This window comes from Carassius auratus, chromosome 1, assembly GCF_003368295.1.
Source record: "Carassius auratus strain Wakin chromosome 1, ASM336829v1, whole genome shotgun sequence".
NCBI lineage: Eukaryota > Metazoa > Chordata > Actinopteri > Cypriniformes > Cyprinidae > Carassius > Carassius auratus.
The window spans coordinates 30,443,644-30,471,254 of NC_039243.1; the positions used below are offsets into that span (position 1 = coordinate 30,443,644).

At 36.8% G+C, this 27,611-nt stretch overlaps 1 protein-coding gene across 8 annotated transcripts; it reads left to right on the forward strand.

Annotated features, from left to right (window-relative positions):
- The first annotated feature begins 547 nt into the window (after positions 1-547).
- Positions 548-27,507, forward strand: LOC113107123 (glutamate receptor 2). Of its 8 annotated transcripts, none has more exons than XM_026269374.1 (17): positions 548-747; positions 962-1,102; positions 13,674-13,913; positions 15,677-15,873; positions 16,026-16,079; positions 17,243-17,401; positions 17,537-17,704; positions 17,791-17,895; positions 19,579-19,686; positions 19,781-19,987; positions 20,266-20,633; positions 21,141-21,339; positions 22,397-22,644; positions 24,184-24,324; positions 24,734-24,848; positions 25,816-25,950; positions 27,052-27,507. In XM_026269374.1, exons 1-17 carry the CDS (start codon positions 675-677, stop codon positions 27,214-27,216), a joined length of 2,823 nt encoding a protein of 940 aa, XP_026125159.1. In that variant the 5' UTR covers positions 548-674; the 3' UTR covers positions 27,217-27,507. The 8 variants fall into 8 exon arrangements, 7 of the variants coding, with proteins under 7 accessions (XP_026125159.1, XP_026125168.1, XP_026125185.1 ...); XM_026269383.1 differs by having other exon boundaries at positions 25,816-26,065; positions 27,052-27,186; XR_003292618.1 differs by lacking the exon at positions 27,052-27,507 and having other exon boundaries at positions 24,184-24,298; positions 25,816-25,949.
- Positions 27,508-27,611: the final 104 nt, after the last annotated feature.

Here is a 27,611-nt window from a genome sequence, read left to right on the forward strand (position 1 = left end):
AATGGCTCACAAGCTCAAGGAAATTCAGGGTCAGATATTTTGTACTGTGTTTTTTTAAAAAACTGTGAAAAGGTGAAATGTGCACGTTTTTATTTTTGGGTGAACTCCTTTAAAGATACAACACTTATTTTTGGGGTCCATCGCTTCGGTCTTTGGTCTGAGCCAATTCTAGGTAACAATACGTGTAATGGGTGTGTGTCAGTTATTGATTAGTCGGAGTGAAGGTGGTTAAGCTGTTCATTACAATGTAATGATAACCAATAAGATAACACAATAACCATAAGAAATTACGCGACATATATTACACTAATGAATAAGATCGACGAATCGCAATCCTTTAACCCAAAGAAGCTAATAAGCCAGTCTCCCAGAGCGAGCGCGCGCCTCTCTCCATGCGCGTTCACAGCAGGAGCAGCTTCGGCTCCGCTCGGCTTTTTTCGTCTTCATCAGTATTCTTACCGTGTCCGCCGAGCTGAAACGATTCACAGGGACGGAGCCGCAAAGGAGGAGGGCAAGACTCCCGCATCATCTCGCCCGCTCTTTCGCTCACCAGCCCCGCTTTATAACGAGAGCATCTGCGTTTTAACCCTGTAACAGTTTTAACATGTGTCGATTCGCTGTTTTGTGAACAGTGCGCGTTCGTTGGATGCGGGCGCGGGGATAAGCAGAAGACGATGATTTTGTCGGGTCTCCTCTTCCCCGCGTTATGGGGACTGACGCTCGGCGGATCTCCAAGCGTCCAAATCGGTGAGCGCACTTCACCTGTCTGCGCCTTTACATCACAGGCATCAAATTCTGACTTGATACGGCTGATAAAAGAAATAACATAAACATTTTTTTTTTTTTTGCTTGTGTGCCATGTGAGATTTTCGTGATAAAGCAATGTCTAATTTTAGAATATGAGACGAGATTGTTCTCATGACTGAATTTTGAATCATGTTTTAATGCGTTATCTTCTCAGGTGGCCTGTTCCCCAGAGGAGCAGATCAAGAGTACAGCGCGTTTCGGATCGGAATGGTTCAGTTCGGCACGAGCGAATTCCGCCTCACTCCTCACATTGATAACCTGGAGGTGGCTAACAGCTTCGCCATTACAAATTGCTGTAAGTCAATGAGATTTCCCCCCCACATGAGCTAATTTATTTCTTATATATTCTAATCTGGGTGCTGTTATGAATAAGTCTACCCATGCACAGGTGTGATGATCATAGCGCGGCTAGGTTTCCTCCCTATTATTCATTCATCCTCCAGTCATGCCGCGTTAAATATTACAGGAGGCTTTATAGCAGCTTCTGTGTGTTATTCCTATTCGCCTGCTTACATATGTTCTATTATTAACGCTGGTTTGCTATCCGTTCACGCAACCCTTGATGTTGGCAAACATTGCTTTTAATGAGTCTCGACTGTGGCACATTTTGGTTCTGGCTGTCTAGGTGTGCAAACTATGCACTGGGAAGATGGTGGTTATGTAAACCGGGTTTTTTTTGGGGGGATGAGATAATTGGCATTCGCGGGAGCAGCATGATGATGGTTTCCACAGTAACGGAGGAGGAGAGGAGATGGCCCCGTTTTAGCAGCATCTGCACAATTCGATGGCAAATGAAACAGCAGGTTGCCTCCATCGAAAGTATATAAGTGCCTTTTGTCGTTATCGAATGTTTTACGGTCGAATTTCACTTTATTTTATTATGCTATATGTGTATAATTCAAGGGTTTAATGCAAGCGAGGCACGAGGGCGTAAAAAGGGACCTAGCTCGCGCGCTCCCTCCCCCACGCATCTTCCATCTGAAGAGCAGTACTGAGGGATGAAACGCGTTAGGATTCAAAAATCTGATTAATTATTAGTGCGTGTGAGTTTGTGTCAGTGTAAAGGGTTAGAAGATGCTTTGAAATTGTTGGCTTTTTACACAGCTTCCAGACACGCTGCAGTCAGCACTGTTCAATGCATTCACAAAACAGGCCTGAACGATTCATTCACGAATCAGACTGAATCGAGTCAACAACTCACTGATTCACTGAACTCTTTCCTAAAAAGAAAATGTGAACGAATGAGGTGAGGGTGAAAAATATCTTGTAAAAATGTAACAAATAAAACGTCTTTGAGATTTAGAGAAGGCTATATTTACATTTATATAAATTTATTTGTTTCTATGTGCTGTATATATTGCATATCTACAACAGACCAAACTGGGAAAAAAACGTAAACATCAATAAAGTATGTATGTGCTACATACAATTTGTTAAAATAATGTTTCAGAGCATTTATAATATAATATGGGGGTTGGGACGCAGGGCCGTGCACAGACCTTTTGAGGGGCATGTGCTGAAACTGAAAAAGGTCACCCCCCCCCCTTTTATATCAAGATTATTTAGTAAGCCTGCATAAAAGGAAGAAATGGTCACATCTTCATGACAAATTCAATAACACAAAATAATAGTCTCAAAAGCTTTAGATTTATTCACGATTAATAACAACCATAATAATAATATTAGATAATTAGATAATATAGATAAACAGGGTTTTAAGGGCCTCTTCAAACCTAATACAACAGCAACCTTCTGTGACCCATGTATCTGGCAAAAATTTGATACTGTGGTTGGTCTCTTGAAGGTCTCTTATTCACTACACTTTCCCTAAAATAAGCCAGCAATGAAAAAATAAATAAAAATAGTGTGAAAAGTACAGTTGCAGTGAAAAGCATTTCTGAAGGATCACGTGACACTGAAGAGTACTGAACTGGAGTAATGATGCTGAACATTCAGCTTTGATCACAAAAATAAAATAAAATGTTAAAATATATTCAAATAGAAAACAGTTATTTAAAATTGTAAAAATATTACACAATATTACTGATTTTGCTGTATTTTGGATCAAATAAATGAAGCCTTGGATTGAATCATGAATTACATTCTGCATGATAAAATATAAAGATTTCAGTGATCTTCTGTAATTTTTTTTTTTAGTTACTACTATATTACTGTTGTAAAACCATGTTTTACAACATTTTATACAGAGAGTATACAGAGAGTATATCATAACATGATTAGCCTAAATGTTAATAAATTAAGTCTATCAGCAATCATGAATCAAAGAAGAAATTTCTTAGAAATATATGTTAAGTGACGTGACGAGGATCACTCGTCGCTTTGTGTAAGTTCCAGTAGGAAACAGCGGGGGGCGCACCTGTTATGATTTCCCGATGGTAAAAACAAATTATATGTTGTTGTATTACTTATCGATATATAGTTTTTGACCAGCGAATGTGTGCAAATGTGATTTTTTTTTCTGTCCGTCATTAAAACGGCGACGGTGCCTGCCGCTGCCGGCATCACATTACATTTTCATCTAGGTTACAAACTGAGCGCTCAGTTTTTCCTGTGGTAAAATGCATTTGGCCAATTAGCATTTTATAAAAGATGAAATGCAACTGTATGCACAGGCTATTTAAGTGTTGGCTATATATTGGCTATGACTAGATGGCAAATGCTAGCCCTCTCTCTCAGGCGACGTCCCACATGTCTCAGTCAGTGAGTCAGTCAGACATCAAATAAATAAAATATGAGCCTTTATAGACAGTTTTTAGTAGTACTTATTCAAACAACAAGATATTTATTTACCCTTCGCAAAACTTTGTTCAGCTCAGCTGTTGTCTACTGTGCGGCTGGCAGGCTGCTGTGGAACCTCAGTTGATTCAATGAATATAGAGGGGGCGGAGTTATCAGCTTACTGACAGCTTGAGGATCGAATAAGATTTACACAAGCTCGTTTTAATAACTTTAATTTGGTAAAACAGACAGACAGGCGCAAAGGGTGACCAATAGCATTGATAAAAAAAAAAAAAAAAAAAAAAAAAAACACCACCAAAAAAAAGGGCACTTCGGAGTGTAAGGGCAAAAAGGGCATGTGCTCTGCACAGGTTGAGCCCTACCTGTGCACGTGCCTGGTTGGGAGTGGGACTGTCAATTATGCATGACACAAATGAAGAATTTAATATTTTTTTAAACGCTTCTTCGAAACAAACTGTTCTCAAAAAGAGTCGCAAAAATGAGTCAGATCTCCCATTACTATTTATATAAATGCATTAAAGTTTTATATACATTAATGTAAATGCATTCACATTTTTATGAACTGAATCATGCTCGCAACAGACTGAACTGGGGAAAAAATCTGCATAATAAACCGCAATATGTATTTGCCACATGCATATTTAAAAAAAAAAAAAGAGTACAATTAAAGTGCATTTTTAATTTGTCACGTCAAAATGGCAGAATCCACACTATGTCTTGATGCAAATTAATAATTGAATCATTTTTAAACTACTGTATGTTTTGAAACAAACATATGTTTGCAAGAACGGATTCACAGAAATGATTCAGTTCTTCCACCACTACTCCGGAATCTAATAAGCAGGCTTTTGAGGAATAATTAATATTTTATAGATATATTAAATTACCTTTTGTTTAACAATTGCAAATTGTAAGACATCATTAGACATCATAGAAGCAAATGCATGACAGTTTGAATGTTTTACACTAGCAAACAAACACATTGCTTGAATGAGGTCTGTGAAGACAAGATGTGCGCAAACATGGACTGTGGAGACACTTGGCTTGGCATCTTTAGTGTAGTTTTCACCCAATTCATTAACCTGAATGAGTTGTCTCTCAGTCTGCATGGCTGCTTTTGATGTCAAACACTGATGCTTTGCGATGAGAGCTTCACTGCGACAAGTCTGTGTCTGTCAATAGCCTGAACTACTGCTGATTCATGGGAATGGCTTGGCCACCCACACATACCTGTCCCACACATACATAAATCATGCACGGAAAATCTCAATTATACTGCAGGGTGCACGTACATAACATTTTGAAAATTGCTTAGGCATTTGATTGTAAGAAAGTGTGAAGAATAGGGGTTTGTGTTTACTGCTTTAGGCTTGCAAATATAGAACGTGTTCACTGCACCTGGAAGATGAATTGGCCTATTATTTAGTCTGACTGTATACAAACATGCCTAGACCAACATTATGGTGTATGTTTACTGCACAGAAGGAATTTCCTTTCCCGTTGCATTTATCCACAGGGACAATTCCTCTGAGGATGCAAGGGAAGCAATGCCTCCTCAAAAAAATTGGATGGTAAAAAATTCATAGTACCAAAATAAAAAAACGAACACTTTAGGGACCAGTTCTCACTATTAACAAGTTGTTTATTAGCATGCATATTACTAGCTTATTGGCTGTTTAGCAGTGCTTAGAAAGCACATATTATTCTGCATGTCCATATTATAGATTCCCCCATATTTACATTTAACAATCACCTTACTAAATATTAATAAGCAGCAAATTAGATGTTTATTTAGGAAGATGTCAGTAAGAATTAGTCCCTAAACTAAAGTGTGACCAAATAAAACAAATCAAATATTGCAAAAAAAAAAGAAAAAAAATATGATGTGAGATGAGGCAATGCCTCTATTGCACTATGATAGGTTCATTTGATGAATCCCGCCTCTTGGTTTTTGTGCGTGTTCTGCATTCACAAATTTAATGTGTTTAATGTTTTAGTGTAACTTAATATTTGATTTATAAAAACAAAACAAAACATAAAAAGAAGAAGTGTGTGGACCGCTGCATGCCACTGATGCTGATGCATAAATGGCATTAAGCAGGATTTTCTCTGAATGATATAAACATTATGATGAGAATTACTTTGCCAGAAAACCCGACTGTTTAGACAGTTTATGGTCTGCCATAGCAAAAAAACACATTTCTGTTTCAACACACACCCTCTGTTATCACTTGTTTGTAACCTGAATCATCCAATTCTATTGACAGATATGTGCTCTAGTATGTTAGGAATTGTTTTTGCTGTTATATGTTGTATCATATTCTTTGGTGTGCAACAGTCTCTGTTATTCTGTTCAAAGATTTTAAATGGCATGATTTTTTTGGGGATAATCCCATTTGCTTATAAACATTCCTTGATGATATTAGAGTTTGTGTTCCTGGAATCCAGCAGCTTTTCTTCAATATTTAGGTTGAATAACACCTTAATGTTAACGCTGAGCGTACAGTGCCTCCAGCTTGCTGTCAGTTATGAGATGCTATCACCAAACAACAGCAGCTCTTCCTGTGATGCACTAACAATCAGAACACAACACGGCTCTGTGGATTCCTTGATTCTAGTTGGTTAATCGCAGTATTAATAAGGGCAGTTTTTTTTTTTCAATGCTAACTTATCTGTCTTTTTTGAGAGGTAACTAAATTCAATTTTTGTCACATTCTAACATTATTAAATTAATTAAAAATTAAATGTATGCATTTAGCAGACGCTTTTATCCAAAGCGACTTACAGTGCATTCAGGCTATCAATTTTTCACATATCATCTAACCTAACATTATAATATATACATTTTTCAACTTAAAGTAATATTTCATGGGCATGCATGTGCAGTCACCCAGTTATTATTGAACAATAAACCATTTCAAGATGATACAAGACCACTGCTGACATGCTGACTGTACATTACAGCTTTTATTTTATTTTATTAATTTTATATATATAAATTTTTTGAAGGGGGGTGCATTAATTTGATCACAAGTAACAATAAGAAATGTATAATATATAAAAAAATATTTTAGTATTGTGGTTTGCACACGAATATTAAGCTGTGCAATTGTTTTCAATTTGATAATAATCCAAAATGTTTCTTGAGCAACAAATCAGCATATTAGAATGATTTCTGAAGGATCATGTGACACTGAGCAATCATGCTGGAAAAAAGTTTTGCATCACAAGAATATATTCCATTTCAAAATATATTAAAATACAAGTCAATCTAACAATATTACTCTTTACTCTTTTACTGTGACCAGCTAAATACAGCCTTGGTGAGAGTAAGAGACTTTCAAAATCATTAACAAATCTTGCAGATGCCACTTTTTTTTAAGCGGAATTGAATTTTTTTTTGATGATTATTTTCCCATTTCAATTATTTACTTTTTTTTTTTTGATGTCACAGACACCCAAATATAATGATGTTCTTGTGACAAATCTAATTTATTGTGTCTATGAAATAAAAATCCATAAAACACACCAAAACGGCAGTTTCTGCTGGAATATATATATATATATATATATATATATATATATATATATATATATATATTAAGATCAGTCACTTCTACTATCTAAATCTGTTTCTTTCACATGCACAGTCAACCACCAGCATGTTGAAGGCATGTCTGTGTGTGTGTGTGTGTGTGTGTGTGTGTGTGTGTGCTATATTAAAGATATTCACATCAGTGTGTCAAAAAAGGGGTGTGGAGGATTTAGTGCTGAAGACAGAATGAAGAATGAGTGACTGAGTATTTTCTCTCCTTTTCTGACAGTCCCTCGATCCCTACAATCTGCAGTCACCTTGAGGAACAGAAAGAGAGAGAGGGGTCAAGTAAAGCAGGGTTCATTTAAAGCATTAGTTAATCAGGAGAACACAGCTGACATTTCAATGAGGAATGTGTATGAGACGTTATGATTTGGTGCTCTTCAGGGAAAATAGCTGTTATAAAGTCATTAATGTGTGTGTGTCTGCAAGAATATAAACCTGATCATTACAGAGGAAACATGTTTTTGAAGGTTAAAGATGATTGTGTGTTGTTAGAAGACAGATGAGCCCATCAATCAGTCAGAAGTGAGATAAAAAAGTAGGTATAATGTCATTGTTATTAAGAGGTGAGCTTGTTATCAAGGGTTGTGACTTGAGCAGATATTTGTGCACGGGTGAAATGTCACAACATGGTGCATTCACATTTAATTCAACTGATGTGCCATCATAGCTCTAAAAGTCTCTTTTTTTAGCTGTTAGTTCATTGTTAACTAAATTTGGTTCAGTAACAGTATGAATGTTGCAAAGTTCATTGATCATGAACTGAGCTCAGCTAAAAAAAACTCAACAGAAGATAATAGTGTCATTATTTGGCTCAAGTCAGTTGAGTGTTGGTATAGTTTAACTCATTTATACTCATATTTGAGTAATAACACGTTTGGAGCACATGAATAAAGGGAAGTTTAAGTGAGAAACTAGGAAATGTTGGGTTAATTTTTCATAGTATAATTGTTTTGTTTAGACTCTTCCATTTTTTTTCTGACTTGAATGTGTGGCATTGTAAGAACGAATGACCACATCTGAAGTATGAGTTTCCCAAGTGTACTTACGGATGAATAAGAAGATGTCATGTTGGGATGTCACATTCCCATTACAATATGTGTGTAAATGCAGGAACACGTAGGAATGCTCTGACTTTGGAAATGTTCCCAAATCAAAGACAAAATGAACTGTGAAACCACAATTTACTATTGGATTCAGTTGCAGTTTCATTGCGATGTAGGGGTGCGTTTATGTGCGATGTTCTTTACATATTCACACTGAATTTAGGGGGAGACTTTGAAGCTTTGGCAAAGGCTATTTTCTGTCATAAAGTCTCAGTAACATTTCCATATTCAAATGATAAATGACAGGAGTGATATGTGATATGCCCTGGACCAAATGCAAATGTGGGTGCAGCTCTCCCTCGTTCAGGGCTGAATGCAGAAACAGCTATGATTTCTGATTAGCACAGTTTGACGGATAGACTGTCTTGTCAGTTGACTTTAATGTTTATGCCAATAACTGCTGACAGATCCAATCAGTTGACAGAGTTTACCTTCTTTGTCATTAATCGGAAAATCCATTAAAATGTTTTTTTTTTTCTTTTTTTGTATTAGAACTAATGCTATGCACTGTTAAGGAAAATGGTTCTAAACAGTTCCAGATCCTTAATGAATCCCTTTTATTTAAGTTTCATAAAGAATCATGCTTTGAAAGTGCTATGAAGAACCTTAATGGTCTTATTAAAGGGGGGGTGAAATGCTGGTTTTCACTCAATATCCTGTTAATCTTGAGTACCTATAGAGTAGTACTGCATCCTTTATAAATCCAAAAAGTCTTTAGTTTTATTATATTCATAAGAGAAAGATAGTCTGTACCGTTTTTTCCCGGAAAAACAAGAGCGCCTGGAGGCGTGACGTGTGGGCGGAGCTAAAGAATCACGAGCGCCAGTAGACTTTTGCGTTGAGAGCGTTTGGAAGCTGTGACATTACCGTGAGGAAAAAAACATCATCCAAAACAAACCATGGCTTACAGTCAGATTCAGCCGTTTATTTATGATCCAGAATCAGATCCAGAGGCTGAAATTTAACAAGAGAAGCATCAGCAACGAAGTCTCTATGTGGTATGTACTGAAACTGTATATATTTGCTTAGCGGCTTTGGAAAATTACAAAGTTCCACTTTATGTCGTCTTTTTTTTTTTTTAAGCTGTACTTGTGTAAAGTGCAGTTTGATGACAACATTGCATGTTGTTTATTTGATGTGCTTACACGCCGATAGCTAAGTTAACAACACAGAGATATTTTAAGCAGTTTTACTCACCGCCTGCAGTTCCAACACACGATCGTGACCCTTTTTCGTTGGGACTGCATTATCCTTAAGAAATAAACGATACGCAAATCCGCCGTCAAACTGGACCTTGTTTGTAAAACAAGCATCTTCGAAATGCAGGGAACAAACACAAACACTTGCACAACTCCGTTGATGCTCTGTAAAAATAAACTCCATCCACTGGTCCCTTAATGCTGTTTCTCTTTTGGTAATCTGTGCAGGGTTGTCTTGCCCTGGCAAACACAAACACACTTCTTTTGTGACATTTTGCGACGCTCTCGCTCTGATCAGTGAATGTCTGTGCTCTCAGTGCTCTGCTATACGGGAGCGCGCGCTCTTCCGGAAGAAGTGCCTCAGGACCCATATAAGGAAATTCCGCTCCATCTAACGTCACACAGAGCCATACTCGAAAAAAACTTTCCGAAACTTGTGACAAACCGGAAGGAGTATTTTTGGAACAAAAATACTCCTTCAAACGTACAACTTAATTTTTGAAACTTTGTCCATGTTTAGCATGGGAATCCAACTCTTTAACAGTGTAAAAAACTCATTATGCATTCCCTTAAGGGAACTATTTTTTAATAATAGTTTATTTTCAACTAACCCCTCTGTATAGTTCTTATAATACCTTGTAGCTTCTATTATGGGTTTTCCATAAAACAACAACAACAACCGACAGCAAGATGTGTCATTTAGGAAGTTTTAGTTTTTTATGACATGAGAAACAAATGGTATGAAAATGACAGTTCTCGAACAAGATTGAACAAGAATAAACATAAAGAGACTGAACATTAATTAACACATAAAGAAATAAAACACCAAATATTAATGAATGTAATTAAGTTCCAGGGAAATAGCATCTATGTCTCAGTGACCGTGTGAGTGTTTATTTTTTCTCAATGTCTGAATAGAAATACACAAATGATTTCAGAGTCACAGTACATTTGTTCTACATGTTTAAATAAAATATGTTAAGTTTATGAAGGCCAAAAATAGCCATTCTTAATGGACAGTATTAGGGCCCTTCACATATCAAAAAGAAAAGGTCAGTGGATAGCAGGTCAATATTTCTGTCATTAACATTAAAAAGTATCCTCAGTTGAACAAAGCTGGTCACATTTACATGTTTACAGTTTGAGCTCCATAAAATCAATAATAAAGTGGCTTTGAAAATAATTTATGACAGATTAAAAAAATGAGAAGGTGGGAATAAAGTACCCTTTAAAACACAAATCATCATTTTAGCAAAAATTGGTCATTCAAGACGATATGCTTCCAAATATAACTGTGTTAAGGTGTAGAAAGAGGATATATTTGTTTGAAACATTTGTAGTTATTACTTATCCTTTTGATTATACTGGAAGAATATTCTGGAAGAACATTGTTTTCAGGTCACGATTCCCACTATGAATACGGCATACAAACTGCCATACTGCAATTCCCTACTGTACTGACAACACGTTTAGACAGCGAGAGCAATTGACACACAAATGCATCCCCAGAGCATGTATGTGTGCGACCCCATTCACACACAGCCATATCCCATCAGCCCTGGTGTGTGGCCGTGCCAGCTCAGACTCTCTCTGCTGTTCTGTGTGACTGCTAATCAAAGTCTCATATTTAGCTTTCTGACTGTCTGCAGATCACTCTGTGTGAGCACAAGATGCAGCATGGATTATGAATATGTTTTATAGTTCGATGAGCACATACTGTAAATATGCACATGGAACATGCAAAGAAGAACACATAAAAAACAGTATATGTGACCTAGATGTGTGTGTGTGTGTGTGTGTGTGTGTGTCTAATATTCAGATTGCTGGTCAGTATTTAATGACTAATTATACCAGTGTTAGAGTTTAACTTCTCTATTAAGAAGCAATAATAGCCCCCTGGAATTGATTTTCAAGGAAAAAAAATTATAATAACTTTATTAATTGCATTTGTTATCTTTCATGTCCAATGCATCAATTACTTCAATCAATCAGAATAATATAGACTGTTATCAATAAAATTCTATCAACATTAAGTCACTTTAAGCCATCTCCACATGCATTCTCGCTAAACTGCGTGCTATAACAAAGAATGAAGATGAACATGCACACTGAATGTGCTGACTAATCTAAATGCCTCTGATTGGTCATTGCATTAATGAGCTCAACAGAAATGTGCGTGATTGGCTATAATACTCAGTGCTGCAAATACGCTTAAAAAGAAATCTAATGCAACATTAGCAGATCTACACTTTAATTGCATTACCAAAACAGATTTAGTTTAATTGTGCAGGAGCATTATTTATCCCTTTAATTTCAGGCAATTGTACAATATTGTGCTTGTATTGAAGTTTCATAATATTGTGCATCACCTCAGGCTTTATGTCACTGGTGGCAAATTCCACTGGCTAATAAAATGAGTGTTTGCCCAAAATATTTTTTACAGAGAGTATTCTTGTTGTTACCAATACCAAAAAAGAAAGAAAAAATACATTGACATTCTTCTTTTAAATTTCAGGTCTTTATGTTGTTCACAATGCTGATACAAAATAAAGTTATATGTACAGTTATAGTCAGGCTTTTGCGTATTGTCCATTTGTCTGTCCAAGTATACATGACATATTTGAATTAAATGTAATGGATTTGTGCACAGCACTGATCTTTTTATCTGATTAACATGTACTATACATACCTCAATCTCGTTATATGCTGTACATCTATTAGCCTGACTTTGCAAACACCACAGTGGCATGATTTAAATTGGACTAAAAAGATTACAGGACATTTTAAAAAGATGATTTATTGCTTTAATCTGACTGAAATTGAACTTTAAGTACACACACTTAAATCTCCAATTGATTTCTGTCTCATTGGTCAGAGTGTAGATCATTTAGTGGCTTCTGTCAAAACAAGAGACTCGAGACTAAATGGTTGTTGGCAGTGGTTTGAGTTAGTGTACATATCATGTTTGCATAGATTTATTGTGTTTAAAAAGCCAGGGTGGCTTTAGGAGTGGACGACATCTATGTTGAATTCATTTCTTTCTCTTCAATGCTCAGTCACACTTTCTCAGATCAGATTAAGCACAATTCTCTGAATTAACAGAATTACAGGCGCTTTCAGCTCTTCAGTCCCCTTCCAGTAAAAAAGAGGTTACATTTGTAAGTTTGTACATTTGTAATATTATCTGGAGTGTCCGTTCTGAAAAGTTTAATCCTGAAAATTGCTGCACAATTAACTTAAGTTACTACATTGCCATCCAGGAAAATAGTTAATCACTAATAATGATGTGTAGCATGATGAGTACACAATATTGGGACAGTAGAAAACGTATTTTGCCATCCTGTTTTCAATACCAATATAGCAATGGCTATAAGTGGGCAGGACTGCAACAAACAGGCATCGAGTCGTGTGAAAATAGAGAACGTCTCAAAGGGTTTAACATGACGTATTGGTTGCAAACTAATGCTGACTTATTGCAATGATTTTAAAACAGTTTTTCTATGACTTCATATGTTCCTCTTCCCTGTTAGGAATAATTGTCTTTTATTTATTTACTTTAAAAAGAGAAGTAAGAAGAGCAAATAATCAAGAAGTGCCTTTTATTTGTGCAACTCACTCTCACATGTTTATTTCTAATTTAAGATAGTTATATACAATTTTTGCTTTGAATATACGGTAAAAATAAAACTGCAAAACAATATTTTGGTCACAATGGTGCCCAGTTCTACTACCAATAATTTAGTTATTGTTACACTATTATTGGCCGATTTGTAAAGTATTTGTTTTGATAAATTATCTGTATTTTTGTGTGCGTGACACTGTATATTTAATTAGGAATGCTAATTTCCCCCATTTTTGCATTTAGATCACCATTGGCATAATTTATTGCTCACTTAAAATTTCATGTTATGACTTTTCTAAATGCATTAATTGTATTGTGAATGAACTATCAATGCATATTTTTCATTTTTTTTTAAATATCAGAAGTTCGAATGTCAAATCTCAGTTTTAATTTACAAAAATATAAATAGTTTAATTGCACTGTTAATTGTAATCTTTAGCCAAAATTAATATCAATTTTTTTTCTTATAGACAAAAAAAGGTTCATTTAATATCGGGCATTTATTAGTATCAGCCAGAAATGTAATACCTTGCTATCTTAAAATATTTAGTTACTATATATTACTGTTTTTGTTTTTTCAGTTTGCTCACAGTTTTCTAGAGGAGTGTATGCCATCTTTGGCTTCTACGATAAGAAGTCAGTGAACACCATCACGTCGTTCTGCGAGACGCTGCACGTGTCCTTCATCACGCCCAGTTTTCCAGCTGATGGACTTAACCAGTTCGTTCTGCAGATGAGGCCTGATATCAAAGGGCCTCTCATCAGTCTGGTGGAGTATTACAAGTGGGAGAAGTTTGCCTATCTGTACGACAGCGACAGAGGTAAACACTGTCTCTCTGTCTTCTGAGAAATGCATGCATTCTTTATCTTTTTTTCTCAGCCATGGCTCTGTCAGAGCTGCTTGCACACACACTTAAACACACATACACCAGAGAATTCAATCAATAGTCCTATTACTTTGTGGTGAAATGTCTCTTGGAGAAAGAGCATGTGAGTTGGGAGTGCTTACAGATACATTACAGTCTCTTTCTCTCTCTCTCTCTCTCTCTCTCTCTCTATTTATAGATCTTTTAATTATTTAATTGAAGTTTCATCTGTCATTTATTTATTTAGACTAGTTTCTCTTGACAAGCCATTTATTTGTCCAAACTGAATGTAAAACTGCTGTGCATCATAATACAGTCATTGCTAATCAGATAATATTTAATGTGTAATGCACTAAAAATATAACACAAAATTAGAAACGAAGCAAATGACACGTTTCTCTAGTCACTTGTGATAGTCACAGCTGGTTAGGATACAGTGCTATTGTTTATTGTGTAATTATATTACAGCTGGGCAATATATTTAATATATAAATTGGAGTAACATCTTCAATGCTCTAATTTTTATTTGGCCATTAAGTTTCCTCATGACGTGTTTCTCAACTGTCTCAGTATGAGAGTGACAAAAAAAAAAAAAAATCAATAAAGCTTGATTTTATTGGGATTGTGATGCAAAATTATTACTGGATACTGGAAAATTATTATTATTACTTATGGATTTTATTATTATTCTATTGGTATTGCACTCATGAAAAGCGGTTTTAAAGCAAAGCAAGAAAAAATTTCAATGAGTTTTCTAAACCTAGATATCACTGTTAACACTTTATTTTAAGGAACAATTCTCACTATTAATAAATAGCTTATTAGCATGCATATTACTATCAAATTGGCTGTTCATTAGTGCTTATAAAGCAGATATTGATGCTTTGTTCTGCATGAAATCCCCTAATCCTACTCTATAACTAAAGTTAACAACGACCTTACTATTAATAAGCATCACATTAGAAGTTTATTGAGACAAAACTCATGGTTAATAGTTAGTTAATAGAGAGAATTGGACCTAAAAATCAAGTGTGACCGAAATCATAATTTTTAAATATTCAGATTTTAACTCTACAATGTCTGTTTGGTCAAATATGAATATTTTTCTAATTGGGAGGAAAATACATACGCTAAATAATAACACAATATCATAACTCAGTCTTGGACAATTTCAGTTATTATGACTAGTTAGCTGCATGCTTTCTGAATGGTGACTGGAGTGTGTGTTATGTGCTGCATCTCTGGTTTGAGGCGGCAAAATAAATCTCTCCCCAAGACCTAGATATGAAATCAACCGAGAGAGATAGAGAGGGAGAGCAGGGAGAGATGTGCAGTAAAGAGGGAGGCTAAAGAAAAGAGGAGAACGAAAGGGCAGATGACCAAAGAGAGAAGGCTGAAAATAAAGAGAGCGAGGAGGAGAAATGATAAATGAAGGAGAAAAAGTGTCCCAAGGGGCCTTCAAGAGCAATAAAAATACTCCTCCTGATATCAAGGTCTCTGGGCGTAATTGTGGAGTAGCGGTTGATTAAAGTAGAACAGTGGTTAAAACAGAGAGTGGCCATAACGGAGATTGAATCTCATTTGAAAAGACACAGTGAAGCTAGTAGCAATTACACTTTAGGAAGGTAATTAAAGCTTGAGCAGATTGATGAAAAACGTGATGCAGGCATTTGATGTGAAGCACTCACATGCACGCTGCTGTGTGTCTCTCTATGTAGGTCTGTCGACCCTCCAGGCCGTCTTGGACACAGCGGCAGAGAGGAAATGGCAGGTAACAGCCATAAACGTCGGAAACCTGAAGGATGAGTGGAAGGACGAGGCATATCGCTCCCTCTTTCAGGACCTGGAGAACAAGAAAGAGAGGAGAGTCATTTTAGACTGTGAACAGGACAAAGTCAAGGACATTATGGAGCAGGTGAATGATGTACTAAAAACACATTACAGCACACGTGTAAGGTCAGCAATGTAGTTAAGGAATGATGTACTGCGTACACCTTCAACATTTATTATGTGAGGCTTTAATTAAATCTCTCTTGTGAATGACGCTTTCGGCCTGCTTCTCCACAGGTGATTACGATCGGTCGACATGTGAAAGGATATCATTACATCATTGCGAATTTTGTAAGTTGACAACGATCGAGTTTCACGAAACAATTCATCCAAAAAGAATCATTTTGTCATTTTTTACTCACCTTCTTTTTGTTCCAAATACGTATGTCGATCATTTTTCCATGGATTTCTACCACAAAATAAATATATACAGTGACCAAGAGACTTAAAGCTCCCAAAAGCATCAGAAAGGTGGCTAATATGGTTTATGGTATATATTCCAAGTAGCTTTGTAGTGCCACAAAAAACTCTTATAATTGGCCTTTTTGTCAGAATAATCACATTTCAAAAATAAAGATGTAATGTTTTGAGAGTAAAGTCAAAATGATGAGAATTAAGTTGTATCATTATGAAATTAATAGCATAATATTAGCTATGATAATTAAGTCATAAGTAAAGAGTGGAGTCAACCACCTGATGTGGTTTCAGATTGCAAGAGGCAATTTCCCGAATGTCTGTCAGGTTTTTTTTCCTCCTGAATAAATTCATTTTGATACATAACTATCCTGCATAAGTAAGGCTTAACTAAATCCTACACATCCGTTTCCTGCATTACAGACGATCACTGAGGCAGGCCTATTCCTACTGACATAATCACAGCATTGCTTTTAATAGTGTGATTCTTTTTCTTTAAATATTTTTAATATCATGACTTTTTTTTGCAATTCATTTTTGTAATTAAGTTAAGGCTTAATTAAAATTAAAATTAAATTAAAATTAAAATTTTTAATGGCACTATTAAATTGCTATTTTTTTATTTATTTTTTTGCATGTGGAGCAGAACAATGTTTATATAATTAATTTCCTAAAAAGCTAATCCCTAGGTGCTTCAGTTGTGTAGAAAAGAGCAACTTGGACATACTGCTAAACATCTCTTTTGGTTTATATGGATGAAAGAAGGTCATATGGTGTATGCTGAGTGAATAATGACAGAATTCCCATTTTCTTTTCTTTTTTAAGGAATTTTATAGTATTTCAGATTCTAATGATTGTGTATAATATGCATTTCGTAGTGCATGTGATCAGAATGTGTGTGTATGTTGTGTGTGGAAGAATGACTCATTTAGCATTTTTGTTCGTGATACTAACAACACTAATAGCATTTATTTTTATGTAGCATGAATTCTATTATTACAAAACGTATGCGTGTGTGTGTGTGTGTGTGTGTGTTTCAGGGCTTTGTGGATGGAGATTTGTCCAAGATTCAGTATGGAGGAGCGAATGTATCTGGATTTCAGATAGTGGACTTTGATGACCCGCTTGTAGCTAAATTTGACCAGCGCTGGGAGGCACTGGAGGAGAAGGAGTACCCTGGAGCAGACAGCAGAATCAGGGTGAAGGAGTGCAAATATTTAAATGATGCTAAAATAAAAAATACAGCTGACCGCATTTTGATCGTATTTATCGTCTCTATTTGTTATGGAAGTTTTTATCGATCATAAAACACCAGAACGTTCTTTCTCTTGCAGTACACTTCTGCTCTCACATACGACGCTGTGCAAGTAATGACCGAGGCATTCCGCTTTCTGCATAAACAAAGGATTGATATCAGTCGCCGTGGCAACAACGGAGACTGCCTGGCCAATCCTGCGGTGCCGTGGGCTCAGGGGGTGGAGATAGAGCGTGCTCTCAAACAGGTCCACTCTGCCGACACGTTATCAATGCCTGTGGTCTGTGTGTGAGAACTTTATAAGATTTAACATCTGTGCATGTGTTTGCTCAGGTGCGTGTGGATGGATTGACAGGAAATATTCAATTCGATCAGTATGGCAGACGAGTGAATTACACAGTCAATGTCATGGAGCTGAAAAACAGTGGCCCTGTGAAGGTAACACAGTGTGCATCTAGAGTCTGCATTCTTCATGAACTTCAGTATGTGTTTTTGGGATGGGAATTGTAAAAATTCTCACTAGAGAGTCTGATTACATTACCACTGAATGATATCAAATAATGATTCTTGCACCCACCATAAAATTTGTTTTCATTATATAATAAAAACAAACTAAAGCAACACTTCCTTGATAACATATTTAATTTGTCTGTAATTTATTATTATTATTATTATTATTATTTTCAAATTACCATTTATTTGAATAAAACTCAGTGTATCTTTATCAGAACTACCAATAAAAATGTTTTGGTCAGTAAGTAATTTATTCAGCAAGAACACATTAAATTGATCAAAAGTGACATTGTGACACTCTTACAAAAGCTTCTATTGCAAAAAACACTGTTCTTTAGAGCTTTCTACTTAACATTCATAATAAAAGCAAATGTTTGCTAAGCAGTAGTGTTTCTTGAGACATTAGCATAATAGTATGATTTCTGAATGATTATGTAACACTGAAGAGTAATGCCTGCTGAAATTAAGCTTTGCCTTTGCAGGAATTAATTACATTTTAAAATATATACTGTTGTTTCACTTTGTTAGAATATTTTACAATATTACTGTTTTTTACTGTAGTTTTATAAAAATAAAAAATAAAGATTTGTCTTGTAAACATTAAATGGTCTTACTGACCCAGAACAAGATAGTAGATAACTAGATGACTACTAGCTAACTAGATATAAAGTGATATAAAGTGTTTAACCGATCTGAAAGTACTACACTTTCATTAGAAGCTAAAGGCTTAATAAAATACTGGATAGCTAATAAATTAATTCATGAAGTGTGTAGTGTGGAATTTTATAAATGATGAGCCTGAGTTTGTGAATGATTCTTTAGTCTTTGCAATTCGTTACAAAGGACCAGTTCATAAAAGTTATTAATGAACAGCATTGATCGTGAGGGATGTTTGTGCAGCCAGCGGGTGCAGTGCAATATAAATATGTGTTGACAGTTTATTCTTATTTCGCTGCACACAGTCTCTTTAATCATGTTTCTCTTTCATCACATTCAAGTCTGGAAGCAGACAGCCCAACTCAGACGTTATTTCTTTTTTCTTGGCACTGTTGATTTGGTTGTACCTCGGCACCACTGCTGAATAGTGATAGAGGAAACACTGTCAGAGTATTTTAGTACAGTGTTCTATTCACATTTAGGAAAAAAATACATTAAAGAGTCCTTAAAGGGACAGCTCACCCAAAAATCTAAATTACCTCATAATTTTCTCACCCTGAAGCTAGGTATATATGACTTCCTTCTTTCAGATGGATACAATCTGAGTCATATTAAAAAGTGTCCTGGCCTCTTCCAAGCTTTTTAATGGCTGTTGAGATTTTGAAGTCCAATAAAGTGCATCCATCCATAATAAAAAGTGCTCCGCATGGCTTTGGGGCTTTAATAAAGGCCTTCTGAATTGAATCAATGTGTTTGTGCATGAAAAATATATATTTTTTTAACTTTAGAAACCGTACTCTGTAGCTTCCGCTCTTTTTCGTACGTGAGTACCCTTTAACTTAATTAAAAAGAATGGTTCTCGGTAAGGTTATTGATTCCTAGCCCCAACTTTTAGCACTTGTTAAAGTAAATATTTTATTATTTGTCTTTTGTGTGTGTACTTTCTATCAGATTGGTTACTGGAATGAGATGGACAAAATGGCCGTGACGAAATCTGACCTTTTCCCCAACGATACCATGGGAATGGAGAATAAAACAGTTGTTGTGACAACAATCCTGGTAAGAGATATTCCATGATATTTCAAGTGCAATTGAAATCAACTTTGTTAGAAGATGATGTCAACGTCTTTTTCTCCCTGCATGTTTGTTGTAGGAGGCACCGTATGTAATGCTGAAAAAGAATGCAGAGTTATTCACCGATAATGAAAGATATGAGGGATACTGTGTGGACCTGGCCGCTGAGATTGCAAAGCATTGTGGGTTTAAGTATCAGCTGAGGATTGTGGCAGACGGAAAATACGGCGCACGAGATGCTGAGACCAAAATCTGGAATGGAATGGTTGGAGAACTAGTTTACGGGGTGAGTAGTAAAACATAGACCCATAGTGCACGGTAACACTTTAATTTAAAGAACAATTCTCACTATTGACTAGTTGTTTATTAGCATGGATATTACTAGCATATTAACAGTTTATTAGTACTGACCACATTCTATATCCCAACCCCATACCCAAACTTAACAGTCACCTTACTATTAATAAACGGCAGAAAATTAGGAGTTTATTGCATTTCATCACACATTTCCTAGAGGCCCATATGTGTAATTCGCCTAATTCCTCTTCTTTTTACTGTTGACAGAAAGCAGACATAGCTGTAGCTCCTCTTACCATCACTCTGGTTAGAGAGGAGGTGATAGACTTCTCGAAACCTTTCATGAGTCTGGGCATATCCATTATGATCAAGAAACCACAGAAATCCAAGCCGGGTGTCTTCTCTTTCCTGGACCCGTTGGCCTACGAGATCTGGATGTGCATTGTATTCGCCTACATCGGAGTTAGCGTCGTGCTCTTCCTTGTTAGCCGCTTCAGCCCTTACGAGTGGCACACTGAGGAGTTTGAGGATGGGCAGCTGGGCCCTAGCGAATCTACGAACGAATTTGGAATCTTTAATAGTCTGTGGTTTTCTCTGGGCGCTTTTATGCAGCAGGGATGCGATATTTCACCAAGGTTGGTGCGTGCAGTGGGTGCTAATGCTAGCCGGCTAGCGTGTGGGGTGTGCTTTCGGCTTAGTGCATCAACAGTTTTCCCACCATTGCCGTGGTTTCTGTATGTTCATGCTCCTGCAGCTCTGGCTTCGTATCCATTTCCATTGAAAATGGTGTAATATACAATTCCCAACTTCAATGTTCCAAGGGTAAGAAGAAAGAGCCAACACAGGATGAGAAATGTTTTATCAAAGTTGTGGTTTAAACTTTGGTTGAACATTTCTTCTGTGAACATGCATTCACCCGGTTGGGAACAATAAGATGCACAAGGTCACCATTTCTAGCCCTCTTGGAGAGGTACCGTGTTTCGGCTGCATATTCCCCATTTTTTACAAAGTGAAAGGGTTTATTTTCTTTCTATCTTTCTTTCTTTCTTTCTTTCTCTTGAATATTACTGTAAGGACAGGCTGGTTCTGTGGGTGGAGCATGTTGGTGTTAGTGTGTGGCTGACTGTGTTTGCTGTGTGTAGGTCGTTGTCTGGCCGTATAGTTGGTGGTGTGTGGTGGTTTTTCACCCTCATCATCATCTCCTCCTACACGGCTAACTTGGCTGCCTTTCTCACTGTGGAGAGGATGGTGTCCCCTATCGAGAGTGCTGAAGACCTGGCCAAGCAGACTGAGATTGCATATGGGACATTGGATGCAGGCTCCACCAAAGAGTTCTTTAGGGTGAGTGGAACAGTGTGGTTCATCAATAAAAACAAATCATTAAAATAATTTTTAATAGAATTTTTGCAGAGTTGGAACTAATCTTGTTGCATCATGAAAAAAAAAAATATTCTGATATTTTAAGACTTATTGATCTTGATAAATGGTCAGGAGGGTCCTCAGTCCCGAATGTTTCTGCATTTTGTTGGATTTGCCATTCTTTTTTTTAATATATATATATATATATTTATAATATTTTAGAAAAACTGTCCCACTGTGTTTTTCAATTGAAACATAATAAATATTATGCCAGTGCACATAAGGGAATAGTTTACCACAAATGAAAATTTTCTAAAATGTACTGTAGATGTAGATGAGTTTGTTTCTTCATCAGAACAGATTTGGAGAAATGTAGCATTGCATCTTTTGCTCACCAATGGATGCTCTGCAGTGAATGGGTGCCGTCAGAATGAGAGTCTTAATGATCCACAAGTAATCCACACCACTCCAATCCATCAGTTAACATCTTGTTCAGTGAAAAGATGCATGTTTCTAAGAAACAAATCCATCATAAAGGCATTTTAACTTTGAACTTCCGCTTATGGCCAAAATACAAGTCCATAAATAGACTCACATTCTGACGGCACCCATTCACTGCAGAGCATCCACTGGTGAGCAAGTGATGCAATGCTACATTTCCCCAAATCTGTTCTGATGAACAAACAAGAATAAGGATGAGTAAATTGAAATCACATTATCCTTTTTGGGTAAACTATTCCTTTAATCAAGTTTTCAAGAATTTAAAATTTTTCATTATATTTTTGGACTGTATCCCCATAAATTCAAAATTAATTTAATTTAATTTAGATTTTAAACACTTATTCATCACTGAGGTGCTGAATTAAATTGCATTTTTAATTTATTTTAATAAATTACAAGATAAAATGACGTCATAGATCTATTCTTGATGTGCATATCTAGAATGAAAACTTTAATATTACTGACAATCATATCCTCACTACCTCGAATCTAAATGTCTCCATTTTTCTCTCTATCTTTGTGTCTTCACTTTAAACAGAGATCTAAGATTGCTCTCTTTGACAAGATGTGGCAGTACATGAAGAGTGCAGAGCCATCTGTGTTTGTTAAAAACACGGTGGAAGGCGTTTTGCGTGTCCGAAAATCCAAAGGCAAATATGCTTACCTTCTGGAGTCCACTATGAACGAATACATCGAGCAACGCAAGCCCTGTGACACCATGAAGGTCGGAGGGAACCTTGACTCTAAAGGCTACGGCATCGCTACACCCAAGGGATCTGCTTTAAGGTGGGTGGAGTAGTATAACAATATGGCCCATGTTGTTATAGTATCCCACCTACCCTGATGTAGGCCGGGGGTCCCCTTTTTTTAATGAGGTAAACTAGGTAATAGCAGTGCTGAGTATAGCGAGGGACAGTACCATAGGCAAAAACAGCGATAACAGACAACTGCAGCGATAGTGAGGGCTTTAAAAAGCCCAGCTGACATCTCTGCCGATGATGGCGTAGAAAATTTTGTAAAATGTAGTCTCGGACAAATAGTTAATTATCTTAACACAAGCTTAAAAACAAGTTCAGTTTTAAGTTTTTAATAGGAAGTAAGAGAGCGCCATAAAATGCACAACGAATTAAGATTATATAAAAACTATTAGGGCTGTCAGATGAAAATATTTGATTGCGGATAATTTCATAATCACGTTTAATGCATTCAGTTTCTTTTAAGTAGTTGTAGTATTGAGTTTGATAATGCGTTGCTATATGTGCATCTGCAATAATTAAGCAATATAACCGTTTTCACATACTTTATGGACTTAATATTAAATTTGAGAAATATCGGTAAAACCGATTATCGGTGACTCTCTAAAGAGAACGAAGATTAATTTGAAAAGCTCTCTCCCTGTCAATAATTTTGTTGGTTCAGGTTTGCCGATAGGTGAAAACTGTTGTTAAAGGCACTAGACGATTTAATTAATTGCTTATTATCGTTCCAATTTTGACAGCCCTAACCATAATTGCAAGAATTAACATGTTTACTCTTGAAGTTTCTGAATCCTTTTTTTCTCCTGTTTTGCTGATAATCAACTGCCATGTGTTCAATGAAGCAAACATCAGCAAACATTAAATTACTTCTGCTCACAAATAGCTTCCTCTTTAAGCAAAGCATAGTGTAGTAATGTACAACTGAAGCTATACACGTACAACCAAAATTCTAAAATGCTTGTTTGGTGGTTAGTATGACCCATTTTTGCTCATGTTTGCCACTAGTATCTGCTTTATTGAATGCATGTCTGTTTTTAATGACTGAAGCAATGGCCTCTTGCAACCAGACTGTGTTATGACAAAAGCTATTTATTGATAATGAGTAATAATCAATGCATGTGATTGGGCACTTGGATTTTGAATGATTCATAGACTGAAAACACAATAACTTGATTATGAATGCATTTGATGATGCACTGTTTGAAGAATGCATGCTGTCACTCTTGATACGTCTAACCAGATTTGTTTGCCTCTTAGAGTGTTTTCTGCTAACTGATTTGAGGATATGTATGTGCGATTATGTAATAACTGATACTATTGCTGATCCTCCTCTGTTCTAGCCTCCTGCCTAAAGAGTTTGAGTTTAAAAAGAACTCTTAAAGCTCGACCACCTTATATTTTAATGGGTTGTTTAACGTCATTTTGATTGGTTGGTTGATTTGATTGATTGATTGATGGATTGTCTAACCCAATGTTCCATTCATTCTATGCAACTTGTGGGGGCGTGGCCCATTGCAGCCCCGCCCCCCATGCTTTTCTGACAAGTATGTTTTATCGTTTGTTTAAGAAATGCGGTAAACCTTGCAGTGCTAAAACTGAACGAGCAGGGGCTTCTGGATAAATTGAAAAACAAATGGTGGTACGACAAAGGAGAGTGCGGCAGCGGAGGCGGGGAGTCAAAGGTCAGACCCGTGCTGGGGACTTATGGGTAAAAAATGAAATGAACTAAATGCAAATGAGCAGGAAGCACTACCAGTGGCCCTCGGGAAACAAGCTGAGGCACCTACAAATTTGATAACGCCATCGGTTGGTCAGCTAGATTTTTCAGAAAGACATATCTGCTCCAAAAGGAAATCTAGACTACCTAAAAAAGACATTCCCAGAGGTACACGGCTCATTGGCGGGCTCTGTTTCTGCTTCCTGCTCGCGGCGATGAGTCTGTGCACATCTGGCACGGCAAAGCCGTGTTTGCCGACTGCCAAATGGAGCGCAGACTTCCGATCGCCACCACGCTCAGGGCTGAATCATTGCCAGCGCTGTTAGCGAGTGCAAATGTTACTGACAATAACATAAAATAACATTGGTAATGTTATTTATGTTATTTCCCATACGCAAAGAACGCCAGTAAACCTTGCAGTATTGAAACTCAGTGAGCAAGGCATCTTAGACAAGCTGAAAAACAAATGGTGGTACGATAAGGGAGAATGTGGAGCCAAGGACTCTGGAAGTAAGGTCAGTCACTGCAGGGAGCGTGAGTGTGTGTGTGTGTGTGTGTGTGTGTCTGGTAGGGCCAAAATGTGTATGTGTGCACACATGAAAACTTGTGAATACACTGTCTCAGTTTGGGCAATCCCAAGCATCAGCAGACTCTGTGTGTGTGTGTGTGCGTGTGTGTGTGTGTGAGTGTGTGCATGTATGTGTGTGTCTTTGTGTGTTCAAGAAGAAAATAGTATGAGAGCGATACAAAAGGAAGCTTGTGCAAAAAAGTAATATAGTTTATAGCGATGTGTGTGTGTCAAAACAAGTCCCTACACAGATTAACCACCGCATGAATCAGAACCTGACCTGTACTGTGTATATAATCAACGATGCCTATACAAACAGGGATGTAATATATAAACGCACAGTAATGCATGCGAGAGACACATAGCCAAGACATAGTTTATACACATATAAATGTCAACTTGATCCACATTTCTCTCATGCACAAACACGCGTACTCCTTCCTGTATAGGTTCAGAATTTCCTTGTGCTCCTTTGTATTTCTATGTGCTTTAATTGAAAACTTGTCCTGTTCCTTTTTATTTTTTATCTTTCTTACACTCTCTCTTTCTCCCTCCTATCTCTCTTTCTCTTTCCCATGCGGTCTCTCCTTCTCCCTCACCAATGCTGTAAATGTTGTTTGTATATTTGCCTTTTACCTTAGCTGTCTTTAATTGCAATTCTGTAGGTGGCGTCTATTTTCCTTCTTTATGTGCACACACTGCACCGTATTGTTCTGTTGTACTTTTGTAGCTGTCTATGTATTTTACTGTTACTAGACACTCACATTTACACACTTAATACTGTACTTTTTTATGTAAGTGCAATTACCTTTAAAGTCGTAGTCTGTCAAATATACAGTGATAGTTAGTAGTAATGGCATACTGTCATCCTTTCTCTCTCTCATCTTTGATTTTTGACCTTTAACCCCTTGCAGGAGAAGACTAGCGCCCTCAGCCTGAGTAATGTTGCGGGGGTCTTCTACATCCTGGTGGGTGGCCTCGGGTTGGCCATGCTGGTCGCTCTGGTGGAGTTCTGCTACAAGTCTCGCGCGGAGGCCAAACGCATGAAGGTTGCCAAGACTCAGACCCTAAATCCCTCCTCTTCCTCGCAGAATTCTCAGAATTTTGCTACTTATAAGGAAGGGTACAACGTTTATGGGCTGGAGAGTGTTAAGATCTAGTGGGGTAGGAACGGCAGAGGCTTTATTTTTGTCGTTTGTTCATTGTTTTGTTTTGTTTTTTGGTCATTTTTTTATCGTATGGCAAATGCTTCATCGCCACTGCATGATTCTCCAGGCATCACGCTGACATGCATTTAAGGGATCGTGTCAAAATGTGGGTGATATAATAATTGGGTGAACTTGCCCTTTAATTTCAGCACCTAATTTCGTTTTCCATAATTTTTTTCTCAACTCTTTTCTGAATTAAACAGGGCCTTTTCTCCAACATAAAATCTAAATGGACCCTGTTTAATTAGATGTTTCTGGTCTTACTGTGACTCATTTGTTATTTTAAGAGAAAAATGCTCCATCCTACATAATAGCATTTTTTGCAAAGTCTAAATGATACTGTGACAGATTTACAAAGACGTTTTCAGTTCTGAAACTTCACATAGTTTCATATATCAAGAGATGAAAGCAAATTTGAATTTTCATGATAGGTCCTCTTTAAAAATACAAAATCACACATACGGTTGTTTAACTGTATATTTTTGTTAAACTGTGCCAACACACACATCTTATGTGATAAGGATTGAAAAACGAGGAAAAAGAATGAACAGAGGGAGGGTACAATGTATGGCTGGAAATAAAAGATTGATGTATCATAGAGAAATTATTTTGAGATAGTTTTCCGCTTGTTTATCATCATTGGCGCTTGTGGTTGTTTGTGGATTGGCTGCACCACTTGCTTTTGATACAAAGCTCCGCCTTCTTAGAGCGAGACCCATTAGCTGTCAATCATTCTCCACCCCATCTGCTCTTCATAAACATCTACAGTTATGTATAGATGTTTAATCTGTATATATAATATAATCTGTATTTCTATAAGCACTGTAAAACATTAACAAATGTTTTTGTTTTTTTCTCTTTCTGTCTCCATGTGTGTGAATCTGGGTGTGAATCGCTGTGTTTTTCTACATCTTGTTTGTGTGGGTGTGTGTTTGGTAACAGATGACGTTCACAGATGCTATGCGCAGTAAGGCCAGGTTGTCTATAACGGGCAGTACAGGAGAGAACGGGCGAGTGCTGACTCCAGACTTCTCTAAAGCCGTCCATGCTGTGCCGTACCTGAGACCTGGCATAGCAATGCCTGTGAGTGTGAGCGAGCTGTCCTGAGTGCCTTACACACACACACACACACACACACACACACACACACACACACACACACACACACTGGTGCAAGCATGCTGTACCCACTTTAATACATATCCAAACATGTGTACATATTCTTACACACACTGACACTATATATACAGACATAATAATAGTTAATTATTCCACCTACACACAGGATGTCAGATCCATACATGCATAGACATGTTATCACATATGTTTACTGTTCAGTGCAATCATATTTTGACCAGCGTTGATGTATACAACCACCATCTGCAAAAAAAAAAAAAATGCCGACAGACACATAAAAAAGTATACAGGCACAATGCTGTGTGTACATATGCAGATAACTTCACAAACCTTGTGCAGCCACAGTCTTATAATGTTCCTTGTTG

Excerpts from the sequence above, each read along its gene's own strand:
- LOC113107123 (XM_026269374.1), top strand. The coding sequence starts at position 675 with ATGATTTTGTCGGGTCTCCTCTTCCCCGCGTTATGGGGACTGACGCTC. Across the intron at positions 748-961 it reads ATCTCCAAGCGTCCAAATCG|GTGGCCTGTTCCCCAGAGGA; the intron begins GTGAGCGCACTT and ends TTATCTTCTCAG. Across the intron at positions 20,634-21,140 it reads GGATGCGATATTTCACCAAG|GTCGTTGTCTGGCCGTATAG; the intron begins GTTGGTGCGTGC and ends TGCTGTGTGTAG.